Genomic DNA, 26,644 nt, shown 5'->3' with positions numbered 1-26,644 from the left:
AAACCTAGCAGCAAAGACTGAAATTGTTTAGAATTACTTTCATCTCTTGTTGTGTTGGGCCATAGGACATCTAAGCTATACTTGGGTTACACTGATAGTCTAGGAGATGTTAACAGGTATTATAGATACAAACATAGACACACCAAATGCACATCCTATGTGCAAATGGATGGGCAAATGGAATGCTGTACCCTAAATCCTCCTCTTAGAAAAAAATCACATTAGCATATTAAAAGCTTGGAGAAGTCCTGCAGCATGGAAATCTGTTCAAAGCTGTTTAATTTAATGCTTCCTAAACTTATTTTACCATGTCACAGAATATCTTTTATTATTTTTAAAAAATTAAAATAATATATTTTTTAAATGCTTTTCTAAGATCTCCTGTCCCAAGAGTTTAGGAAAGGCTTCAGAGATGAAGTATGATATTCTAACTGGGATTTGAAAAATGGAGAAGTTGGGGACGATTTTTTGAGTAGCTTCAAGATTGGTGAGGAGTCCTTCCCTGGGTTTAAAGATAGAAAGAAAGGATGCCTTAACACTTTAATTTCTTTTCAGCAAGGAGAAATTGTCCCTAATTTAACTCGAAATAAGTGATCTTTGAAGTGAGGGCTGGGTAAGGTACCTTTATGGAAGCAGGTAGCAGCTCACCTGTTTTGAACCATGCTCATGGCCATCCAGTCTCCAGGGTACACGTTCTTTCCAATGAGGTCCTTGAACATGATGAAGGTCTCCATCAAGAAGTCCTGAAACAATGAAGCACAGCACACATGTCTTCCTGTTTTACAGGAACTCAGAGCTCGTTGGCTCTTTAAATTTTTTTTTTTATTATATTTTGGAGGGAGGAAAAGCGAAGGGACACAGCCTTTCATTAACTAAATTAAATGGAAGCTTAAAGATTGAATGCTAGAATGCTGTTTCCCAAATGTCAGTGGAACATGAATATGGGATGTGAAAATGCTCTCAAAATAAAGCACTATTAATTCCATCTTTGGGAATAAAGAAGTAAATGTACTCATTGATGTGGCAATTTTATAATCATTTTCCCAAATATGTATTTGAGAAGGAAATAATCTCACTGTATGAAAGCATCTCAGGTCATTGAGCAAATAAACTCTTATTAAAATGAACATCTAATTAGCGGTGCTGTAAATACAGCTAATTCATATGTCACACACACACACACACACACACACACACACACACACAAGCAGATTAGATAAGACACAATGACAGGAACTCTTCCTCTTCTTTGAAGAGGTTCAAAGTGGACTTCAGCACCCTTCACTAGATTTTGCAGTGAGCCATACTTTTTCTCCATCTTTGGAAAACACAAATTAAAGAAAAATCTGAAGGCCAGGCACGGTGGCTCACGCATGTAATCCCAGCATTTTGGGAGGCCGAGAAGGGTGGATCATGAAGTCAAGAGATTGAGACCATCCTGGCCAACATGGTCTCTACTAAAAATACAAAAATTAGCTGGGTGTGGTGGCACACACTGTAATCCCAGCTACTCGGGAGGCTGTGGCAGGAGAATAACTTGAACCCGGGAGGCGGAGGTTGCTGTGAGCCAAGATCGCGCCACTGCACTCCAGCCTGGTGACAGAGCGAGACTCCGTCTCAAAAAATAAAAAATAAATAAAGACAAATCTGTATAGCTAAGACCAGAACCACCGGCACTGAGACCCTTTTGAGCTGGAGGTAATGAAGTCATACCACCAGTGTGCTTCAGGCAAAATTTAAAATCTAGAGGAAATCCGTTCAGAGTTGTTTCCTTAAGTTGGTGGTTTTCAAATTATTTTAACAGCAGAATTCTTTGTTCAAAGAAAGTCTTACCTGGAGCCCAATATATAAAATATATAAAGGTAGAACAGCTCTGGTGGAATTGTGTGTGTGTGTGCGCACGTGCGTATGTGCATGTTTATGGTAAAGCATAGTGAGGATAGGAGGAACATAATTTGAAAATCACTGCTTTAAGCTAAGTTGCAAAATTCTGGAAATGGCATTTGTTCCTTTCCAGCAATCTTTGTTGCTAGGGAAAACTACCTCAATACTTTAAGTCCTAGTTTCCACATCAGCAGAACGGGAATAATATTTACTTCAAAGGGTGACTGTGAGGATTAAGTGCATCCTGCCTATCAGATGCTTAGTACGGGGCCTGGTCTCTTACAAATTCTCATTACATGTTGATGATGATGGTGAGTATTGTTATATTATTCATACTGGATGTCACCTGGGGAAGTGTGGATATCATCACAGGCACATCCCCTTCCTGTGGAAATGAAGACGGCTCCTGGCTCATAGATGGGAAGAGTGGCTTCTTAATGAGAAGAGAGAGTGTGGTATAAGAGTTACAGTCAATGTCCAGACCTTACCTCCACCACATACTAGCTATGGGACCTTGAGCAAGCAGATTGTAGACTTGTGAAATGTGACTCCTAATTCCCATGTCATACTTTTGTGAGGGTTATGTAAGAAAATGTGTATGTTCAATCATTAAGAATTCCATTTCTTACCTTCTTCCCCCAGAAACCTTTCCTTCCATAGAGGATCAAAAATTAGGAGTCCAGTTTTTCTATTTCCATGTCTTAAGATACAGGGAAATTGGAGGTTGAGGGAAAGGTTCCATTTCTTGCCAATCTTACTCCAAGGGAGAGAACATCTCACTACTGAATGGATGAAGGGGTAGGGCATTGGTTTTCTAATGATTCCTTTTTTTTAATGGGCTTCTCTCTGAGGTTGATCCAATTTTGGTGCCCCTGGTCTCTCCAGGGAGAGTTGAGAATGACCTTAAGCAGTGGGACTCCTGAACCTGGTAGCAACAAGACAGAGAGAAAGGAGGCCACACTGAGGGCAAAGGGTGCTCTGTTCCACTCTTGGGGCAGGAACAGCCTGGGCTGTTAACAAAGTCATCAGCTGCAGAGATAGAAGCCACAGGCCATGGGCAGATGGTCTTGCAGCAAATGCATCCTGAGAGGCTAGAAGAAGGGGGCCCAGAGACTGACTTCCTCTAGGCATTTGTGATCTTAATAAGAGCTATATTTCAGTGAGCACTTACTACATGAGAGCTATTGTGTTCTTGTGCAACCCTTTCTTAGCCCTATGACATAAATGATATTATCCCCACTTTAAAAATGGGGAAACTGAGGCATAAAAGAGAGTCACCTGTCCATGGTCACACAGCTAGCAAGTGACAAATCCTAGATGCAAACCTAAGACTGTATGACTCTAACAGTCATGCTCTTAAACCCCAAAATGTCTGTGATTCATCAACAAATATTGGTTAAATCATATCTAGATTATGTGATAGACATGCAGGTCTCTCTGACAGGGACAGAAGGCATGTTCCAGAGATGGAAGAGTTCTTCCTCAACCCCAGCATCCTATAGACTCACCACAAGTTCAGAGCTGGTCTGGAAGGTCTCAATGTAGAAGGAGTAGTGCTGGTCACCCATCTGGTTTAAGATGGCTGTCATACATGCCACAAAGTGACTCTGCAAGAAATGAAGAAAAATACCATAAATAGTTGAGAGAGGACCATGGAAAACTTCCCTGTGAGAAAATGTCTCCTTATGGCTCATTCATCAAAAAAGTATTTACTGAGTACTATTATGTGCCTGGGACTGTAATAGGAGTGCCAAACATAAACATAACACCTGATCCATTACCTCTCCTGCTGTTCGCACATTGGGGAAAAAGCACTGTACTTGTGTCAGGAAATCCAGCCTATTTCAAAATCATGGAGACAGTTTCATTTTATGACAAATAATTTTACATGTGTAAGTCCCAATTGTCTCATCTGTCAAATGGGACAATAATTCATCTGAATCTACCTCTAGAGGAGTATCAAAAGAATCAGGTGGCTCCTTTAGCACCTTGAAATGCACTAAAGTTCTCTGCAGAGGAATCTGTAGCTGGATCACCAGGAATCAGCCAGTGGCAACCCAGCACCTCCTGGGGCCTGCCACTTGGTAAGGGCTGAGAGGGATGAAAGAAATGAGAAGAGATGGCCCTTGCTCTTTGTGAGTTCATGATCTAGTTGGGAAAGCAAGATTAATCCATGAGAGAAAAAGAGTAAGACCCTCAATTGGCAAAGCCAACTAAGTACCAGAAAGATTCAAACAAAGGGAAATCAAGGCAGGGACACAGAGAGGAGACCCTCGGAGCAGAAGAGGAACCACACCCTTTCATGCACCAGAAGACATCAGCATAGCCTTTTCTGCTTCCTCTTTCCCAGATTTTATCAGTCCATATCAGGGTGAGTTTTCTGTGTCTGCAAGCAGCATTCAGGGAGATCTATTCTGGAACCTGCTAAACAAAACACTAGCCACGAATCCACCAGGGGTGAGAAGTCATTCTTGACTGTCTCTTGCAAGTTTCCACTGGGGCTGCCATCTTGGCCAAATGAAGTTCCACTGTGGTCCAGCCAAGCACGGGCTTGTGGAAGATGGCCTGGCTGGAAGTATTATATTTGAACCAAAAAAAAAAAAAAAAGCATTTTTACCATAAACTGTTGCCTTTTTTATATAAAAAAGTTCCTCTTTTGTTAATAAAATAACAAAGATGAAATATATACAGGTATACCTTGAAGATATTATGGGTTTGGTTCCAGACCACCACAATAAAGTGAATATCACAATCAAGCCAGTCACATGAACGTTTTGGCTTCTCAGTGCATATAAAAGTTATGTTAACACTATATTGTAATCTATTAAGTATGCAATAGCATTATGTTTACAAAAATATAAATTTTAATTTGAGAACATAAACCTTAATTTAAAAATATTGCTAAAAAAACTCTAACGATCATCTGAGCCTTCAGTAAACAGGAATCATTTTGCTGGGGTAGGGTCTGGGCTTGATGCTGATGGCTGCTGACTGATCAGGGTGGCGGTTGCTGAAGACTAGAGTGGCTGTGGCAATTTCTTAAAAAAAGACAACAATGAACTTTGCCATAGTGAAGTTTGTTTATGGTGCCCTAAAATAATTATAATAGTAACATCAAAGGTCACCGATCACAGATCACCATAACACGTATAATAATAATGAAAAAAATCTGAAATATTGCTTGGATTTCCAAACTGTGATGCAGAGATATGAAGTGAGCACAGGCTGTTGCAAAAATGGTGCCAAGAGACTTGCTCAATGCAGGGTTGCCACAAACCTTCAATTTGTAAAAAACAGGTATCTGTGAAGCATAATAAAACGAGGTATGCCTGTATGTATATATACATATGTATATATTTCCTCCAAGGTTTACAATTTCGTTCCAGTGGTAGAGAAACAGGAAGCCTTTTGGAAAACTGTTTCTTAAGCTTATACTCCCAAAAGTAGCTCCCATAATATGGATTTTCATTTGTTTCTAGGTTCTTTTCAATTAGGAAGTTAGGGATAGCATGCTTTCCTTGTCAGCAGAAACAGCTATGTAATTAGTGAGTCCCAGAGCAAAGTAAAAATGCAAAGCCCTTGTTTAAAACTATTCAGAATTTTGAAACAACCGTGGAGCCCTTCTAAGCAAGGGGCCTGCCATGACTACGAAGGTTACAAGCCCAGGAAGCTGGCTCTCCTTGCCAAGTGACCACACACCCGCACACCATAAATGACTAGAAAACATGCATATCTGGCGGAGATCGCAAAGCTGGGACTCTCAGGGACAATGGCTGATGATGCTTTTATGGGAACTTGTAGCCTCTACACTGGGTGGCAACTCCTTGAAGAGCCAGAGTCAAATTCTTTTTCCTGCTCAGGCCCCCAGGGGGTGGTAGTGAGTGTGTAAAATTATCCCTTTCAAACTAGACAGAACACCGCCGTCACTGCTAATTTAACCAGCTCCCACTTAAATCAAGAAATAACCATTATTCTCATTTCTACCTCCAGCCAGGCCAAATGCAAGAAAGGAGAAACCTTAGCATTTGAGGAGTGTAGGAGTGTGTGTATGTGCATGTGTGTGTGCCTGTATATGTGTGTGTGTGTGTCTATACACACACAGGAGCGTGTGTTTCCTCTGCTCCCTCTATCTCTCCTCTCCCTTCCTTAAAGAATTCAGCCTGTGGCCACTAGAGGTCTTTTCTTTTCACATGGTAGCTGCCGAGCAGTTTGTTCGGCTTTTTATTTATTCCTACGTGAGCAGACCCACTACACTTCTTGCATATAAACAGTGAAAATTACAATATGAAGGACTTATTATTCCTTCTTTTGGAGTAATTTTGCCGCTGGTCAAAGCCTGGCTCATTGTGCAAGGAAGGGGGACCATCCTCTGCAGGTAATTCCACTGCTTCAAGGTAAGAGATGTGGGTAGGTTTTATTTTTTATGATCGATGATCCTCTAAGAGAAAATGCGATCGTCTCTTGGACAATAGTTTACTTTTAAAGCTTTGGCTTAAATGAACAGTGAGGCTGGGAGCTTGTATGTGTGTGTGTGGTGGTATGTAGTGGAAAATCCACCATTGTCAGAACTGCAGGCTGCCCCAAATGCATGGATATGGAATGCTTGTTATTTTCAATGGCTTGATTTGAATTTGAAGGGGGAAAAAAAGCAAAGAAAAACAAACCTTGGATCTCAAGTTGCCTGGAATTGCCTTGAAAAGGATGAATTGTCTTAAGCCTTGTTTAGAGAAACTTCCATTCTTCATTTTAAAAGATAAAAAGGGAGGTGGATTCTAGTCCCCATCTAGAGATAGTGGCTGTTTTATGAAAAAAACCATTATCTTTTCATTAGGAGTTGGTCGGTGTGTTGTAGTTCACTGATCAATCAAAATTACTTTTACCAGCTTGTTAATTTCTTAGTTCTCACTACCACGTAGAAAAACCTGGTTGTGTGCCTTTCAGTACGATTTGTAGTGCAATGTGACTGAAGTTTGGACAAGTTACCTGCATTTGGCTGTTAATGAAAAATGACAGTGTTTTACTTCTGATTAGAAGCATCTTTTTTTTCTGCTATGGTGTCTAACCCCCTTTGGTATCAGATCTGTGGGAAATCACACCGATGTGAATGATTGATAACCTGAAATGGAGTGAGAAACGAGCAGCAGCTTCATATTCAGAAAAGTCTCTTTTCTGTCATTTGGATTTTAAAAACCACCTCTTTTGTCATGCAGCAATAGAATCATGGAATAACATTTTGCTTCTCTGATGTGTGTATTTTTTCAGTAGTTTCCTCAAAAATGGCATTTGTGTCCTGCCCCTCTGTACAAGTTTGAGACCTTACTTCCATATCCACCATGTCTTAAATTTTTAGGGGACATAGGAATAGGGGTGGGGGAATGTTGATCAGACTGCATTTGCCCTAGCAACTTAGACAGCCCTAACACTGACGTTGTTCAAACTTTAGAGTGTAGGAGCTCGAACTCCCAGCCCCGTCAGAAACCTGGAAAAGCCTGAATACTGCATGGGGGACAGAGGGGTGGAGGGATCCCTTGCAGTCTCCAGGCTAGCAAGAATCCCCCTCTTTTCATCCCTGGCAGAAATTCTGTAATCGGCATATTTACTACCTAGGAATGAGGCAGCCACTCATCCATATCCAAGCAGCATGCCAGGATGGGAAATTGCTTCTTAAAACAGAATTCCAGGGAGACTTGCATATTAAATTCCAGCAAGAAATTGTATCCGAGACTCTGGCACAAACCAGGCAGTGTCACCTCGCTCCGACTGGGATGGTTTAAAATGTGGCTAATGAATCACAGCATGAAGAGACACAGTTTGAAACTAGGTCAAACGTGTAAAAATAAGTGCAATCATCGCAGGCACTTGGCTGATGAGGGGCTACTTAACACCTTGAGTGGCAGGGCTTATTTGCTGTACAGAGCCCTCTTCAGTGATCCAAGACAATCAATCCTCTTAATTAATTCAGCCCATCAAGACGTAGGGAGGTCTTGCACACTTGGAAGCTCCAAAGGAAAAGAGTGAAGGTCTTTTCATTGTGTGATGGTGAGAGAGAAAAAGAGAAACCCAATATTGTGTGATCAAAATTAATTAGCTGGGATACTAGGTGATTGTCATCAGGAGATTAGCGCTCCCCAAATCATTCTACTCTTTTGCATTAAAAAATTCATCATAATCATCATCATCATATTGATAATGCCAGTAATTTTAGGGTACAACATTCAACTTAAACATATCTATTTAACAACCTCTAATGCAAACACACCTACACACACACACACACACACACACACACACAGAGCCAGGACCCCTGCAGTGCCAAGTGAACGGAGGGAAAGGCTACCAGTTTTCCCTGCCTTGGGAAACAAACAAAATAGGGGCGAGGGGCATGGGTGCTGCCTGCCCATGCATCCCCCACTCACCTAAGATTAGTAGGAGTGATGAGATCGCAGAAGGAGAGAAACAGCCAACTTCGGAAGCTTGCTACCTAAATGCCAACATTACTATGTGATACCAGCTGGTGACACGTTGCTATAGTAACTTCAAATAATGCGCACGACCAAAATAAAATAAAATATAGAAAGTACCAGCGAGAGGAGATGAAGGAAAGTTTGCCGAGGGAGGCTCAGAGAGAGATGAAAAGTTCTTTCTAGGAGCTGTCCTTTGGAGACTAGGAGTGGCCGAATGCACTCACAGGTTGCTTCTCTATTCACCCCCAAGTCTGCCATCTGGTTATGTAACAGATTTTATTCTTGGATGAAATTGGTGCTGTCTGTGTGGTGGGTCTAGGACTGGAAGTGGGAGGCTTTGGTGTCAGGAAAAACAAGGACTCTAAAACCCATTCATTTTAGAGCTTTATCAGGCAGTTCAGAATTGTAATTGGGAGCACTCTTTGGGAAAACTAAGGTGTGCTGTCTGTCCTTGCGTTCTGGGCTCTGTGCTAGGTGTGAGGCGTGGAGCAATGAGCAGGATGGATAAGGCAGTACTCTAAAGGGCTTACATCTGGTTCTGCCAGGATGCAAGCATGAGAGTGGGGGCTTAGGAGCCAGAAAGCCTGAGTTCAAATCTCAGCTGTATCTCTTACTAGTTTTGTGACCTCGAGCAGGGTCTCGTGCCTCAGTTGCCTCATCTGTAAAAGGAGATAAAAATATTCCTTACTTCATACGGTTTTGGTGAGGGTTCAATTAATTTGTGTAAAGGGCTTAGAATACGGAAAGCCCTCGATAATAGCAGCTATTATTAGTATTGTCTTGTTGCTGACTCAAGTCCAGAGAAGCTATGCAGATTAGCTCATTGAAATTCCTGACCTGGACAGAGGAAATGATGACTCCGCCTACCCGTGACTATCTATGGACACATCAAGTGCTCCCAATCACAGCTTGGGATGAACAGCTAAGAGCCTCTGCCACTGAACATGCTTTTGGTTAACAACATGCCACTGTTCAGTAAGTCCAGTGTGTGCCTCTTGGAACAGAGCATGCTGGGAGAGTTCTTTTATTCAGGAACAGTTGCTGGCAGGTAGGAAAACTGATAACAGTGTCCAAATTGTTCAGAAGCCTGAAAAATAACTGTCTTCATCGAAAACTTAGTTCCCCAGTTGTTTGGCTTTAAGAAGCTGTCTGTCTTTGCGTGCAGTGACATTCTTTGGTTACCCAGGGCATCCTGCTGTGCAATAGAATAAACTGAATCACCTTCTTTCCTAAGAAGCTTTTTGATCCACAAGGTTCATGTGGCCTGCCACATGTCAAAGGCATAGCATCACAGGAAAACAGAAAGATGCCACTTGGATGTTGCATATGCTGGGTGTGCCCTGACATGTTCCATCTGTACAACATGGCAACTGCGGCAGACTCAGCCTTGTGCACCCCTGCCTGACGCTGTGGGCATTAATGACAGATCAGCTCTCAAGCACAGACGAGGGGCCAGAAGCGCAGGCTGCTTTGAATCAAGGCTCGAAGAGGAGCCTGAATTCATTACACACTCTTCATTTGAAACTAACACCTTCTGATCCTGGTTGGAGCCTGTGCTTGTGGCTCTGTGGTGTGAAATCAGTTTAAATTTTCTTCTTTTTTTTCTTTTTGAGATCACTTGAAAACTTCTAAAGTATATGATGAGATGTTTAATCACAAGGGGAAGTGGAAGGAAAGAAAATTCCATTCATTCATTCCTTTTGCCCAGGGCCCTACATTCATCATCTCAATAGCGACCAGCAAGTGCCAGGTGCCAGAGGCACAGCAGTTACTGAATCCTGTCAATAATCTCATGAGGTCAGCTTTATGCCCATTTTATACAGGAGGAAAGTTAGATACCTGGAGGTCAGGTAGCTTGCTTATGCAGACTTTTAGTATATGGTGACATAGGACCTAAAATTTAGGCCTTTCCGACTCTAAGCCCTGTGTTCTCTTAAAAACCCGCCATGTCTTCCATGTCAGCACTCTCATGGGCAGAGATTTGTGTCCATTTATTCATTGTTCTTTGTCAGAAGCTAGAGTTGAACTTGCATATTGCATGGGTTCAATAAATATTTGTTAGATGGGAGATTGAATTTATTATAGAATTTCCCATCTCCAAAAGAATGTTATAGGGACCACCCCTTCCATAAATGCTGAAAAGTTAGGGTCCTGTGTTGACTACTTTTGCCTTAGGAGAGGCCAGAAATGAAAGAAGTTTTGTTTTACCTCTGAACACATCCCATCTTAAATTATATTCCAGCAATCCAGAGTGAGATAATTCTTTCACATATTCCTTAATTCAACAAGTATTTCTTGAGCATCTACTATGTGCCAGGCATGGTTTTAGATGCTGGGGATATAGCTGAGGTTACCAAAGGCTTTGTTCTTAAGAAACTCACATCCCAGTTGGGAAGAGCCAGGAACAGATGGAATACACTTTAAACAAGGAAATATATATGTAAGATCATTTTAGATAGTGATATGTGCTACTAATGAAATATTACAAAGCAATAGCATGGAGATGGAGTGTCTGCCCTATTTTCAATAGGATGGATCATAGTGGCCTCTTTAAGAGTTGACATTTGAGTAGAAACCTGAATGATGAAAATGGATCATGCAAAAATCTGGGAGAACAGTAGATGCAAAGGCCCTGAAGTGGAATGTGCTTGGAGTGTCGGAGGAGCTGAAAGAAGTTCAGTGTGGTGGAAAGGCGTGACTGAGGGAAGGCTCCGTATATGATGAGGTCAGAGAGACAGGCAGCAGTCTGATCCCATGGGCCCTTGGAGGCCCATGGAATCAGTGCAAGAACTGGGATTTTCTTGTAAGTACAAAGAGAAGCCATTGATTTGGACTTTGAGAAGCATGCTCTGGCTGCTGTGTGCTGGAAAGCTCTCCTCTTTAGAGAAGCATTTTCCATGTCTTTTCACACCAGCCCATCTCCAAGGCACTAGACTGGAGTTGTTCCTAGGGTCAGGAGTTTGTGAAAAGCACAAATTATGTTTTAAATGTTGATTCTTCCTCATTCCTGATGGTTATCACTCTTCAGCAAGCATTTCTTGCTAAATGATTATTTTCTAGCAGAATCTGGCCCTCCTTTGGCAGGTATGGGCATGGACTTTAGTTTTACATTGATTCCATTTGTCTTCGAGTCCAGTGGGCTCATCTCCCTGTCATGCAGAGTTGAATGAACAGAAGCCTACTTTTGGAGGCTCCCAGTCTCTGGGTAAAGCCATTCAAGTCTGGGGGCCTACCTGAGAAGCCTGCTTGCCAGGGGAGGGGCTATCATTCAGGATACCCCAGTTTTTAATGGAACAGAACATCATTATCCTGTTTCTAACTCTCTCCATGGAAACATGTGTGTGTGTCAGGGGGGAGGGGCGTCACAAATATGATTGCAAAAAGAACAGGTTCAGAAGCAAGGATTTATTCTCCATGTATACAACTATGATGGGCTTCTGTGCCTCACACTGAACATCTCAGGAAGAGCTGTGCAGGAAAATATGGTATATTCCTCAGTTCACACCTCCCTGAGAAAAATCAAAACCAGGAGCATTGCTAGGGTGTGGAGCTCTGGATAAGGATCCTAAGCAGCTCCCACTCTTTCCTGCAAACGTGCATCCAGGGTAAAATGACACCAAGGTCAACCTTCTGTGGGTAAAGGTGTCCCAAAAGGATGTGAAGTCTCTGACAGCAGGTATTGTGGGCTAAACAACAGTAATAATAGTCACCATTTCAAGGGCTAAATACATGTTAGATACTGTGCTAAGCCTCTATTTCCCATCTGAAAGGACTTTTTATAGGGTCATAACAAGGGAAGAAAAAACCAGAAGCAAGGGAATTTAGTATTAGTCAGATGTTTATGTGTTAGATGCTGTTAAAAAGTACACTGATGATCGTAATAGCCAACAGTTATAGAGTACTTACTATGGGTCAAGCACTCATTACGTATGCTTTATCTTATGTAATCCTCCAAACTTTCAGTAGATGTTGGTAATACCATTTGTACTTTATAGATGAGAAAACCAAGGAACAGAGAGGGGATATAGGTTGCCTAGATCAGCTTGACTTCAGAATGCTTTCATTTAATTTAGAAAAAAAGGAGACTATCATTTTTGCAAACATGATATGATCTTATTATCATTAAAATTAAGCCCTACCTCAAAAGACAATGAAGAAAGGAAAAGTATGTGATCGTTCACCTCACCACCTCTCCCCCTGCTGAATTAACCTTGAATATTAGGAAACATCATTGACATCTCTTGTGCCTATATAGAAGAGGAGGAATGGATGATGGATGGATGGACAGATAGATAAATTAACAGATGAATGAATGAATGAATGAATGAATGAATGAATAGATGGATGTATGGACATATGGATAAAGCTAGCTAGATGATATACACAGATAGACCAACTGGTAAAGTTACACAGTTACATAGACAGAACCAGCCCTCTTAATGACTATTCTCTATGGCTGAGGACACCCCTCCTGTTTTCTGCATTACTTGGGATTTGAAGGCTAAGAAGGGTTCTGTGTGAGGTACCAATACCGCATACTAGGAAATATATCTAGTTTCTCATAGATGTAGCTTTTCCAGCAGGCACTGGGCACATCCTAAGTCCTGGGATCAATGCCGGCTCTCTTTGACATGCTCTGGAACTCTGGAAAAATTGTTTTACCTCTTGGACCCTCAGTTCTCTCTTTGTAAATGGGGATAACCATGCAGGCTCTGTAGGACTGTAGTGAGGATGAAGGTAGAAGACACATGCAGAGGGTCCCTTAAAGAGCCTGGCACACATAGGTATTCAGAAAGACTTCTTGCAATGCTCTGCCTCAGTTCCATTCCTGGTTCACCAGGAACAGTCTGTGATCAGCCGGAGATGTGTAGAGTTTGCTTCTGGTTCACTTGTAGAGGATGATTTAAACCCCCCTGTGGAAATGAGGGCAGCTGCATTGCGGGTGAGGATTTATAGTTTCTTCCATTTTTCTCCCTTTACAAAGCCTCTATTGTTTAAGGGAGTGGAGGGGGCAGGCAGATAAATATGTTCACAGAACATCAGGTGACCAAGCCAGAGAGCTTCCAGGAGGGAAGATTACTTTGCGGATAAAAGGTTTCTTCAGTTTACGTCATTTTCCTTCTTGAGGAGTGAAGAGGAGTGAAGGTCTCTCACATCATGTATTAAACTTCAAGCCAAACGTATCATCCAGGCCTCTTTTAGCACTTCCTCCCTCCTCTAGTTGTTTCTGCTGCAAGAGATCTGCTAGTCACAGCACACTCAGGTACTAGGATCTGCTAACAGCTTATTGGGGAGCGGGGTGGTTGCTTGGAGGTGGCCCCTTTGCAAACTCTGCATTGCTCAATTCCGCAGTGCTTAACCGCGGCAAGGACACACTGAAGGTGTAATTCTTAGTCCACATTGGAGAACATCTTTCCCGCTTCCTAGACAATTCCTCAGTCCTCATTCCCAATCAACCAATCAGTTATCAAATATTTATTAAGCACTTATTGTGTGTAAGGAGCTATGTCAGGTATGATCATGGTCCACACACTGAAGGTCTCAGACTAACAGGGGAGATTTTATCCACCTATCATCTATCTATCTATCTATCTATCTATCTATCTATCTCACATTGGCTCTCAACTGGGGCAATTTTGTCCCTCAAAGGGCATTTAATAATGCCTTGAAATCTTTTTATTGTCAAAAGTGATGGAGAGGTTGCTACTGACATCTATTGGGTAAAAACTAAGGATGCTGCTAAAATATCCTACAATACATAGGATAGCCCCCACAAAGAAAATGATCCAGCTCCAAATGTCACTAGCACTGATGTTGAGAAGCTCTGATCCATAAAGAGGAAGATACATTATGATACTAAATGATAAGTGCAAAATGCATGCTATAGGTAAGGTTTGCACTAGGCTTTTAATAAGCAGGAACAATCTGTAAGGGTAGAAATATTCAGGGAAAATTTCATAGAGCATGTAGGATTTGAGAAACTACAAGACTGATAGAGATTGAGCTAAGAATGGGAAAGGACATCTTAGATCAATGATAGAAAATACATTTTATAATTTGATTAATTTAATTGATTGGTAGTGACTGTCTGGGGAGTTGTGTTGGAAATAATTCTAAGGCCAAGTCCTAGCTCAGCAGGAAAGAGTGTGGCGATCGATTAGTGATGTCTGCCATGGGCAAGGGCAGGGAGTGGTAGTATATATACTGAGAAATTGCTGCTTCATATTTATATGTTGGAACAGGATGAGGAAAGTGGCAGAGGTGGAAATGAACAAGGTGCCTGGGTACAGCAGAAGTTCATGGGTAACTACGAGAGATATTTGGAGGGGAAGACTATGGAAGGGGCTTGGATGCCTGGCTAAGGGCTTTGATCCTCAATCTGTAGGTAATAGGATGCCATGCAGACACCTGCCTACTGTGTTGCCTTCAGGCCAGCTCTGCTGACGAGGTCTTGAGAACTAAAGAAAGCTACCCAAAGTCCTTGCTCTTCATTTCTATAAAGCGAGTACTATTTCATCTGTTAACAGCAAAAACTGGCAGAATCATCACACTCTGGCTTTTATGAAGCTGATCCCCATGATGAGAAAAATCCTATGAAGCTGAACTCAGAGATAACTGTTTGAAAAGCTGACTCCAAGGGCTCACATTAATGAGCTCCTGTAAAGCCCTTTTGGATAGAGCATTCCTTCTGATGTCTTTCATGAAAAAAAAAAAAAAAAAAGGTTGTAGGAGGAAAGGGGCAGAAGGAAGTGGAAGTCTATTCCTAGGGCTCACGTGCCAGCTGTGGCTGACCCCTGGCTAGGGCACTGCATAGTCAACCCAGCTTGTGCTTCCTGTCAGGCCCCAGCTCCCCAGCAGGCTGGATCCTTCTCCGGCAGCTTCCTCCCTGCTCTGGGAATGATACTTCATTGATTCACTGGTTTGCAATTTTCCAGATGACGTCATACTCATTGTTTTTTTTTGTTTGTTTTTGTTTTTTTTGCCTTTCTTTCCCTCTGTTCACCTCTCGCCTCTTAAATTCCCATTTGTCCCACTTCCCTGTCCTCTGGAATGGTAGCAACACCTCCCGATTACCAACCTCTGCAGTCTGCATTAGCTGCCTGCTGACTCCCTCTCCCCGTCATCATTAATAAAGGTGACACTGCAGCTTGGCATGAACGCAGGTCCTCCCCCACCTGCCCCACCCTCCCCTGTCTTGGAGAGGATGGCTCCCTGACTGCAAAACCCCTGCCTTTGAAGGTTTCTTCCTGCACCCAGCTCCCATACCTATATTCTGGTCCACACTCAATTAAAGAAAAATCAACTGACACAATGAAAAATGCCATTCAGAGAGCTGGCCTGGTGGAGCCCACCTATCAGATCAACTTATTAAAGCCCCATATCTACTAATTCCATCTAGAAAAGAAAATAGATGTCACAGTTGTCTGGACTGATTTTTTCTTTAAAATCTCCCCTGACTATTTCACCCTGGCAGGGCCAGAGAAATCCCAGCAAAAGTCTAATCAAAGTTAAAGCTTAGACTTAGAGAGCTGATGGGGAGGATGATTCTTGGGAACTATCCTGCAAGCCAGCCTCCCTGCAGCACAGATGGGGAAACCATGGACCAGAGAGGTTGGGTGGTTTCCCCATAGTCACATTACAACCCAGTCATATGATCACAGTGTTGAGTTGACTCTATCACCCTCCACCACCTTCAAACAGCAGTCCCCTGACCTTCCAAGTTTCCTACAAACAAAGTGATTGTTCTTTCCCAGCCTTATTTCAGCCAGGCAGCTGTCCAGATGCCCAGGATAAATGAACCTTAAGGCTGATATTTGAGAAATATATTCTTCTTTATTTTTCTGACCAAATAGGTTTCCAGGTTTGGGGCAGAACAAGCCATTGAGCAATTATTTTATCTTTCAAAAACAAGATGGAATGCACGTCCCTGTTACCACTATTCATTGCCACTTTGATCCATTACATTCTGTGCACGGCATCCAAATCTGGTTAAGAACATCAAATTAAAAACCAAACGATTGATCACTGAAGTCACTCTGCATAATGAAAATCATCTGAACATGCCTTTAAGGGGCCTCAGGGCAGGAACAGGGTGGGACATGGGAGGCTTCACTTACATCACTGTAGCCAGAGATCCTCAAAAGGGCAGCCTGTAGGCCTCACACAGCCCACAGAAATGCTTGGTTTGACCAGCATCATGTTTTTAAAACATTTGAATTTGTTGTCAACAATTAAAAACCAGAAGAACTTGCATTAAATTTTGGATATTCAGTTTCTCTTGGACATTTGGAAGATCCAGCCATCCCAGTCTATGTTTCCAAGGAGCTGCCCCTGAAGAGAGCAGGCCCTTTCTAGGCAGGCAAGGCCTGGCCTCATTCTAGGGTAATCAACTCATCTTGGTCTGCTGGGAGACTTTTCCTGGGAAACCCCTCAGTCCTAGGTAACCAGGACAGTTGGTCACCCCACCTAGTTCTCTCACTGTTGTTATCTGCCTGGACCCTGTAGGCACTGCACGTGTGACCTCTTTCCTACAGCCTCCGCCATTCCCCTCTAGGGAACGCCTCCGCAGAATGGCATGCAAAGCTGTCCACTCTGAATTCTCCCCACTCTCCTACATACCACCTACTCTCAACTTCTCTTCACTACTTGGCATTTGCAAAAGCCATGGATGCTCTCTCTGACACAAATGAAGTCCAATTCATTTTTTTCTTTTTTTCTTTGTTTTTTGAGATGGAGCCTCACTCTGTCACCCAGGCTGGAGTGCAGTGGTGTGATCTCGGCTCGCTGCAACTTCCACCTCCCAAGTTGAAGTGAATCTCCTGCCTCAGCCTCCCGAGTAGCTGGGATTACAAGTGCCCCACACCACACCCAGCTAATTTTTGTATTTTTAGTAGAGATGTTGTTTCACCTTGTTGGCCAAGGTGTTCTTGAGCTCCTGACCTCAGGTGATCCATCTGCCTCAGCCTCCCAAAGTGCTGGGATTACAGGCATGAGCCACCACCCCTGGCCATTTTTTATTTTTTGAAACAGAGTCTAACTCTGATACCCAGGGTGAGTGCAGTGGCATGATCATGGCTCACTGTAGCCTTGACTTGCTGGGCTCAAGCAATCCTCTCACCTCAGCCTCCAGAGAAGCTGGGACCATAGGCACATACCACCACATCAGGCTATTTTTCAAAATTTTTTGTAGAGGCATGGTCTCACCATGTTATCCAGGGTAGTCTCAGACTTCTAGAATCAAGTGATTCTCCTGCCTTGGCCTCCTAAAGTGCATAATTCATTTTTAAAGACTCACACAAGTGCCATTTCTTCCCCCGGGAAGCCTTCTCTATTCTCCCTGTGCCAGGTAGAACAAGGCAGTCCATCTTTGTGTTCTAACCACACTCAATTCTTCCTCCTTTTATTTTGCTCATGACCATTAACAGAGCATCAAGTGAGCTGACCCAGGGAGTACCCTTCCTAATAACTAGAGGGAGTCAAAATTGTGATAAAATTGAAAAATGTGAAGATTTCGAAGCTTAAGTTGAAGTCTCAGTCTCTCTGCAGTTGTGAGCTTTGCAATCATTCATCAAAATGAAAAACAAAAACCATCTCACAAGTATCTGCATCAACTCCATAGCGATATTTACCATGCTGAAGTCGAAGAACACTTGGGCCCCCTGAACATTGACCCCCCAATGTTTCTTCCACCTGTAATGTGGTATCTTAATCATATGCTCATGTGTCTGTCCCCACTGGCCCTGGAGAAACTCAAGGGCAGGAATCTTCTTCCCAATCCTGTATCCTCAATGCCTGACACATAGAAAGCACTCAGTAAAAATATCTCAAGGAGGGGAGTGGGTGGACTACCATCAAAGAGGTTAAAAGGACTGCCTCATTTGCTGTGATTTTAAAGGACAAAGGTCTTCTCAGCTATCCCAGTGCCCACGGGGCCACTGAAGCTTAGCTGAGTGCCTTGAGCCATATTATAAGCTGAAACAACCAGTCCATGATTGGGGTCAAGCTGTCATTCTTTAGGCCATTTCTCATGAGATTACAAAGTGTTGTCAGCTTTGGTATCTTTTCTGATAAGTAAAGAGAATTCCAGGAAGGTTTTCTCTCCTTGAAGCTTCAGACTTATGCATCCAGCATCCAACTTCCTCCTGGACATTTCCACCTCATAGGCAGCTCATATTAACATGTCAACATGATCCTTCCCCTCTCAGACCTTTCTTCCTCCTCCCCCTGTGCTCCTTCTCAGAACCAGCCACTTTGGCCAGGACAGTAATCCAGTCATAGTCCTTTGTTCCACCCTTTCTCTCGCTCCTCCTACATTCAATAAATCACAAGCCCTGAGGATTTAGATATTTGTCTTGGAAAAAAAAAGAAAAGAAAAGAAAAGAAATTCATCTTGAGTTTGTTCATTTCTCTCTCTACACTCTTACTGCACTGATTGACGCTACCATCCTCAGTACCTGAATTATTGCAGTAGCCTCCTAAACGCACCTCCTGCTTCCCACTCTGGCCCCTCTAATCAATTCTCTCTGTTGCAGTCAGAGTGTGATCTCTCTATAATGCAAATGAGACTAAGTCTCAATCCTACTAAAATAGATTCCACTTACTCACAGAGTCAAAATCCAAACCTCTTAGCATGGTGTTCAGTTCCCTGCATGACCTGGTCCCTCTTCCCTTTTCAGCCTCATTTCTTCCACTCTTCCTACTCTTCCCTTTAAACTTTATCATCCGGCCACACAGAACTTATACTAATTCCCCTCCAACCTGCACATCCAGATCATATTCTGATCACCTCTGACAGCCTGACCACATGCTGTTGCCTTTACCAGAAGCATTGTTCAGCATCTGAGCCAACACATGTATCTACCTACCTTTTAAACAATTGACACAGTCACCTCTACTGAACTTCAGGTCCCGTATTTGAAATCACTTCATCTGGAAAGGCTTCTGGGATTCTCTCCTCTCCTAGCTGGGGTCAGGGCCCTCCTCTGAGCTCTCATGTCCCTGTGCACATCACTTTCATGGCACTGATGGCAGTTTTCAGGAACTCACTTTATCTATCTCTGTCCACCTCTGGACCAGGAAGGCAGAGACTGGCTCAGTGTCCTACTTTCTCCTTATCTCTTTATCCCTAGCACCTGGCACAATGCCTGGCACATAGGAGGTACTTCACCATTAATTGCTCAATGAATGGATATATAATATGATCTCAGATGGAAGAATCAGTGGGATACAGATTGGGAAAGTAGTTATCTACGTAGCATGTGTTAATTTAAGTCTAATTTGATGGGGCATGGATTGGTGAAGGGCTCTCTTTCATTGAATAGGTTCCTCAAAAACATTAGACCAAAGTCTGGTCTGTATGGAAAGTAACCTCCTCATTGCATGATGGCTGGAGCCTGAGTAGGGCGGGGAACAGCTCATGGAGTCCTGGTCATTCTTTCCGGCCTCATTTTCCATGGAGGTCGTAGGAAACAACACTTGTCCCACAGTGAGGAGACCATAGTCTCAGCTCTGTCCTGCCACTTGCTGTCCCTGTGTGCCAGGATTGCTTCTCCTGTCTTGTCCTCACCTGTAAAATAAGGGTATGGAGCCAGGTCCTATGCCGAGTGTGGTGATTTGAATTCACCCACAGGTGAATTTGCATCCCAGCTCCTCCAATTATTGCTGTGCAGGCCTCTGTAAGTAATGCTGACTTCATGGGGATCTTATATAGATTGAATGTGATTACATTCCCTAAGTGGATAATGACATTCTGCTCACAGAATAAGTGCTCAATAAATGGTTACATTTAAGCCTACCAGCACATCATAGGGCTAAGTTATCAATGGGTTATATGGTAAAGCTACACAGGTACAGCTAAGATTTGGGGCTCTTAAACTCTGAGTCATGCCATTTCCTCGACCCCCACCCCCCAAAAAAATCTTACTGTACACATTTGCAGCCCATTATATCTTTGTTATGAAGCAACCAACCAATGCACATTATGTTATGATTAAAACAATAAATCCTTATTGCACTAAATCAAGCCACCAATTATGCTCCTACCATAATGGGATTATATATTTCATCTTGGAATTTTAAAGGCCTTACAACTTCAGAGTATATTCTGTTGTACACTGCCATTTCAAGATTGGCGGAATATTGCGAAGGAAAACTTCCTGCTCTTCTGAGGGCAGTGGATGTTTCCCTGGTTCATCCTAAGGAAACCTAGGCCTCCTTTGAGTCTCCGAGGTCCCAGCTGGTGGAGGAGGATGGAGAAGCCTTTTTCCAGTGGATACTCTGCTCCTGGATTCCTCCTCCAGCACAGGAACCACGTCAAAGGTGAGAGCCCAGAGGCCTGAGTTCTAGTCCTAACTTTGCCATCAATGAGTTAAATTATTTGGGGTGAATATTTTAACCTCTATAGGCCTCAGTTCCCTCATCTGTAACATCAAAAGAGGCCTAGACTTCCAAATTCTGAAAGTCTATAATTGGTATCTGAAATTAGAGAGATGTCAAAATCCTTCTCCTTTCCTCTCTTGTTCCTTGGATGAGATTGGACTCTGAGGCCATGGTTCCTAAACTCTGCTGCACATTAGAATTACCTGCCACCCAGCTCTCCCGACATCAGGATGTTTAATGCTCCCTGGGTGATCTTAATATGTAGCAAACATTTGGAACCACTGCTCTTAAGGGTGAGTGAGCTCAATAGACAAAAATGAGCCATGCTGACCTGACTCCAACACTAGCCAGCTGTGTGATCTTAAGCAAGCTATTTAATCTCTATAAACTCTCATTTCTAAGCTCATCCCATAATGTTTTGAAAGCAATAAGTGACATAATGCAAAGGAGTGTCTACCTTGCTACTCAGAGTGTGGCCTGTGGACCAGCAGCATTAACATCACCTGGGAGCTTCTTAGAAATGAAGAACAGCAAGCCCCAGCCCACAGCTGAAGAACCAGAATGTGATTCTAAGATCTGCAGGTGGGTATTAGGCCCATGGAAATTTAAGGAGCACTGCCTTAGCGCACAGTAGGTATTCAAGAAAATGTATCTTTTGTAAGCCTTCTCTACAATCCTCCCCTTTCGCTCATTAACCATCAAGTAACACTTACATACTATGTGCAGCAATGGATGATGGGCCCCTAGCACAGTCAGTGGCACACAGTAGGGCTTCAACAGATGTTTGGCGATTGAATGAATTGATTCAAAAGGGGATCAGATCTCGCTCCTTCTCTCAAGGAGCTCATAGTCCATGAGGAAAACAGATATGAATGCCAATATGCAGAAGAGAATAATAGTCATGAGCGATGGAGACTCACCTTTATTTGCACATGTGCTACGTGCCAGATACTAGCTAAGCAATTTACATGCAGTTCCCCTTTGAATCCTCCAAGCAACATTGGGAAGTAGATGCCATTATTATACACCTTTTACAAATGAGGACACTTTTGCTCAGAGGGGAGAAGCAGGTCATCTGAAACTATACTCACCTACTACATGGCACCAATAAGATTTGAAGACAGGGCAGCTCCAGCCTGATCACCTGGTACAGTACTGCTGTGGGGAGATGAGGCAGAAGGGCTGACTTTTGGCTTACCAACTTTGACCATGGCCCCTTCAAGGGCGGCCCTTTCTCTGGGCACTGAGGAAAGTGGCAAAAGGAAGCCCTCCAGGTGGAGATGCTGGGTTTCTATTCCAGCAGAAGAGCTGGCCAGAGGGCCGCCAGCTCCCATGAGCCACCTGTCTGACACAGTTCACTGCATCTAGCTGCCCCCTCCCAGGCCTCTCTCCTGCTGCTTGAACATTTTACTTGCAAATACATTCTGCAGATGATGCCAGTCTTCTCAATGACAGGCCCAGGCAACAGAAAAGAAATTTATAGTCTGAGCTTGGGGGTGGGAGCGGAGCAACTTTCTGGAAACTGTCTGATGTAGGCCAGAGTCCGGGAGTCCCAATCCAGAAGTCCTGAACTCCAGGCTAAGAAAAGGCCTGTGGTCACCAAGGATAAAGCACAGAATGTAATTACCCCGGGTCTTCCTCTGCACACAGATGAGTTCCCCCAAATCCGCATCTGAATCATGTTCTGGTCAGTAGAATTTCATCATTCAATGGGAGGTGGCGGATGGCAGGGAAGCTGGTGGATATATTTATTTGTACCTCAACCTTTCTGTAATTCTCCTCCCCCTTCTCTGTCCCCTAATCCTGCCACTTCCATGGGGGTAGGACTTTTGCTCCCTCCCCTTGAAGCAGTGGTTCTCTCTGTGTGGGCCCTGGAGCAGCAGAAGCAGCAGCAGCAGCAGCATCTGAAAACTTGTTTGAAATACACATTCTCAGGCTCCACCCCACACCCACTGAATTAGAGCATCTAGGGGTAGGCCCAGCGGTCTATGTTTAACCAGCCTTCCTGGGGACTCTGCTGGGTGCTCAAGGATAAGAGCCAGGGCCTTAGAGAGCATCTCTAGTGAGTGAATGATGCTAGGGAGAAGGAAGAGGGACAAATGCTGCTGGTAGGGAGGAAGAGGCAGAAACTGAGGCAAAGAAAGGGTGAAAAGAGACTCCCAAGACTGGGTGAGGGGGTGGGTTAAGACTCTGGGTAGCAAAGATCAGTAACTCCTGCTTTGATGTGCCCTGGAGGGGAATGGCTGTGTAAGTGCCCCTGTGATGGCTGGTCCCTGGGCCCAGCACTACCAAACCAGCAAAGCCTCCAGCTCTAAGGGACATGCACAATTGTACAATGAGAATATCAGCAGTGACCACAATGGGCCTAGGACCAGAGGAGTCACCATGAATGCACTGCTAAGCATAGGTCCCCAGGGACTTTTGTATGACTCTCTGGATGGGGAGGGAACAGAGAGGGATGGAGGCCTAATCTAAGGCTGAGATTGAGTTCTTGTCAATGACAGCTAAGTCAGGTCAGGGCTGCTGTGGGTTGGATTTAATTTGATTTAGAGAAAATAGGGGATCTGTCATCATCCATCTCATCAGTTCATGGACATAAACTGATACCCACCCCACCTGGACCATTTTAAAGAGGCAACATTATGAAGAGCATCCTCAGGCCTTCTGAAACTCTCTTTTGGTGACAGCACCTTGTGAACACAGAGCAGAGGGGTGGAAGGTGTTGTTTCCTGATACACATATTCCAGGGGAACCCAGTAGATATTTCAGGGATGGGAGCTGTAACTGTAAAGACAGCCCCAAAGCCCCACTTAAGTATCAAAATGTCAATTCTTCCACCCTTGGCCTTAGCCCAGCTAGAGCTTCCACCCTTACCCTTCCACTTGCCATCCTATACCTGGCCTAGGGGTATTTGCAGAATATAGCCAGGCAGGCATAGGGGAGCTAAGGCTTTCTCTGTTCTGGGCAAGGAGAATTCTGCCTCATCCCCAGTCTGGCCTCGATACCCTTTCTCTTTATTTTGACGTCTACCTTGACACTTGCCATCTCAGCAGGAAGTGCTCTCTTCCCCTTTCAACTCCTATGGTAGGCCCTATTTCCTTCTCTTTCTAAGAGTTATCCTTCCCTACTTTTTATTGCCGTATTTTTCAATACGTCATTTCAAGCTATAGACAATAAGTTCCTAGAGGTTAGGAATCTTGTCTAACCTCTTTGTCTAACCCACTATGGAGCCTGACACAGATTAGGCTTTCAGCACATATTTGCAGATCTAGTGATAGACACAACTACCTGTCTGACAACTCCAGGTGAATGTTTGCAGGCATCTCAAACTCAGGATGCTCAGTTGGAATTCTTCATCTTCACGCCTTTGCTCACCCCAAATCTAGTTCTCTTCTTTCTCTTGGGAAATGGAACCTCCATCCTCCCCCACTTTCCAGTTGCCTCTATGGAAACCTTTGACATCTTTACCACTTTCTCTGACTGGCCACATCCAACTCTTGACCATGTTCTTTCTGACTGCACCTATAACATATGGCCAGACTCTCTCCTTTTCTCTCCACCCCAGGTCAGTTCACCATCATGTCTCCCTTACACTACAGCAATAGCCTCCTAACTCTCCTCTGCTTCCAATCTTGCTCCCTCCCCTCCAGGAAGCAACCAGAGTAGACTTTTTAAAAACCCAGTCCTATTACTCATATCTCTACTTAGCCACAATACAGCATGAAGCCCTTAGCTCAGGTTCATCAGCCACCACTCTGCTCAGACACATTGGCTTTCTCCAAGTTGGACAAGTTGGTTTGTTCTAGTAAGTTCTGGCCTCTATTCTTTTTCTCCACTTTTTTTTTTTTTTTTTTTTGAGACAGAGTCTCACTTTGTCACCCAGGCTGGAGTGCAGTGGGGCGATCTTGGCTCACTGCAACCTCCGCCTCCTGGGTTCAAGTGATTCTCCTGCCTCAGCCTCCTGAGTAGCTGGGATTACAGGTGCCTGCCACCACAACCAGCTAATTTTTTGTATTTTTAGTAGAGAAGGGGTTTCACCATGTTGGCCAGGCTGGTCTTGAACTCCTAACTTCTAATAATCCGTCCACCTCGGCCTCCCAAAGTGCTGGGATTACAGGCGTGAGCCACCGCACCTGACCTGGCTTCTATTCTTCTTACAAAACTTTATACTTGTCCTTCTTAGCACTTGTCACAATTTTAATTAGATATTTATTTATGCAAGACTTGTTTAGTGCTTGTCTCCTTTCCTAGGTGGAGCTCCTTGAGGCAGAGAAATGTCTGCTTAGTCCACCATGTTTTCCCAGCATCCAACACAGTGCCTGAATGTAAAAGGTGCACGGTCAATAGTTTTAAAATGAACACATGTTTAAATTTCAAACATTATGCTCAGCATGCTATACTTATTCTTGCTCTGTTGTTAGAGTTGATTAGCAGGCAAAGGTAATATATTCCCCTGATGCAAAGCAAGACTAGGCAATTCAATTTAATTCTGTTCAGTGCAGTTCAAGTCACTTCAATTATATTCCATTCATCTTAATTTAATTCCACAAACCTTCACAGATACCAGAACTCTGACAGCCTTTATCCTAGGTGTGGAAATGTTAGAGATGATGATGATCCATTAATTGCCCTTAGGGGGCTACCCATTTATGCCCCCTCATCTACGGCCAATGACAATTGTAGGACATATGACTTATCTCCCTACATGCATGAAATTGCGAATGGGCAACAGGTTGACCTAAACAGTGTCTCACTGCCATCACTCACTCATGCAATATACTGGGGTGTTTACCATGATAGTTACAGTCGTCTTTCTTAGTCCTCAGGGATATGTTCCAAGACTCCATGGATAGTGAACCTATATATACTATGAACCCTAGTATATATATTCAGTTCATAGCCTATACTGAACCCTATATATACTATGATTTTTTCCTATACATGCATACTTGTACAGTGTGAATATACTGGACAAAGGGATGATTCACATCCTAGGCGAAGAGAGTAGGATTTCATCACGTGACTCAGAAGAGTACACAATTTAAAACTTATGAATTATTTATCTGTGGATTTTCCATTTAATATTTTTGGACCACAATTGACTGCAAGTAATAAACCATGGAAAGTAAAACCATGGATTGTGGGAGGAGGGGACAACAATATAGAGACCCGAATACAGCACAACAGCAGTACAGGTGACTAGTGATGGCCAAGAATATTGAGTCAAATGGCTGGCCCTCCATTACTGGTCATTTTAAGTGATAGAAGTCCTCCAATCCACCTTGAAAACCTATCTTAGAACCTCATGTTTCTTTCAAATCAATAATTTTCCTTTTTATTCCATTTCATCTTGAGTATTTGAGATTTGAGCCTACTCACTTCCCAAAAGATGTGAGATGAATGGCAGGCTGAAAAACAAGACATATTAATATTATCAATGGCCTGAAATGAGTTCATCTGCTACAAGAACCAGAAATAGCACCTTTCAGGCACCATAACTGAGCAGATGTAAATACCCAAGGATCTGTCTCTGAATTCTCTAACAGCTAAGAAAAAAAAAAAAGATACCCATGTACACAGTTTTTATCTTTTGACATGGAAGACATACATAGCTTTCTGTAGGAACCACATTATTTTCTCCTCTGGAACTATACACTGGTGGAAATTTATCATGGGTCCTTATAAAAGAACTTAGAGAGGCAGGGTAGACCTTGCCTTAATCAGTTTCACAAAAGCATAAAATGCTCCTCAACCTGACCATTCCCTCATGCACCTTCAATGAAGGCAATTCTTTGAGGGATTGATAGCCTGAGATCTGACACTCTGCCTCTGATGATCTAGCTTTACATTGGTCGTAACCTATTTACTATTGGTTAACCTGTTTACTCTTATCTGGACCTCGACAGAAACCAAACAAG

At 43.2% G+C, this 26,644-nt stretch overlaps 2 protein-coding genes across 5 annotated transcripts in view; one reads left to right on the top strand and one right to left on the bottom strand.

Annotated features, from left to right (window-relative positions):
• DOCK2 (dedicator of cytokinesis 2) overlaps positions 1-26,644 on the bottom strand; it is a 442,257-nt gene that overhangs the window by 94,131 nt on the left and 321,482 nt on the right. For both annotated transcript variants that reach the window (XM_054487363.1, XM_054487364.2), the window contains exons 28-29: positions 3,393-3,491; positions 649-743 (exon numbers count right to left, since the gene is read on the bottom strand). In XM_054487363.1, the coding sequence (XP_054343338.1) occupies positions 649-743; positions 3,393-3,491 (194 nt within the window). The remainder of the gene's footprint in view (positions 1-648; positions 744-3,392; positions 3,492-26,644) is intronic.
• The window catches only part of INSYN2B (inhibitory synaptic factor family member 2B), a 118,809-nt gene continuing 98,197 nt past the window's right edge, over positions 6,033-26,644 (top strand). Inside the window, exon 1 of one of the 3 annotated variants that reach the window (XM_054487365.2) lies at positions 6,033-6,278. The gene's annotated coding sequence lies outside the window, so the exon portion shown is untranslated. The remainder of the gene's footprint in view (positions 6,279-26,644) is intronic. The other 2 variants (XM_054487366.2, XM_063665343.1) reach the window with 2 other exon arrangements.

The sequence above is a fragment of the Pongo pygmaeus genome, chromosome 4 (genome assembly GCF_028885625.2).
Source record: "Pongo pygmaeus isolate AG05252 chromosome 4, NHGRI_mPonPyg2-v2.0_pri, whole genome shotgun sequence".
NCBI classification, from domain to species: Eukaryota; Metazoa; Chordata; class Mammalia; order Primates; family Hominidae; genus Pongo; species Pongo pygmaeus.
The sequence above is the reverse complement of the archived record's forward strand: the minus strand, read 5'-3'. Positions and strand labels throughout refer to the sequence as shown.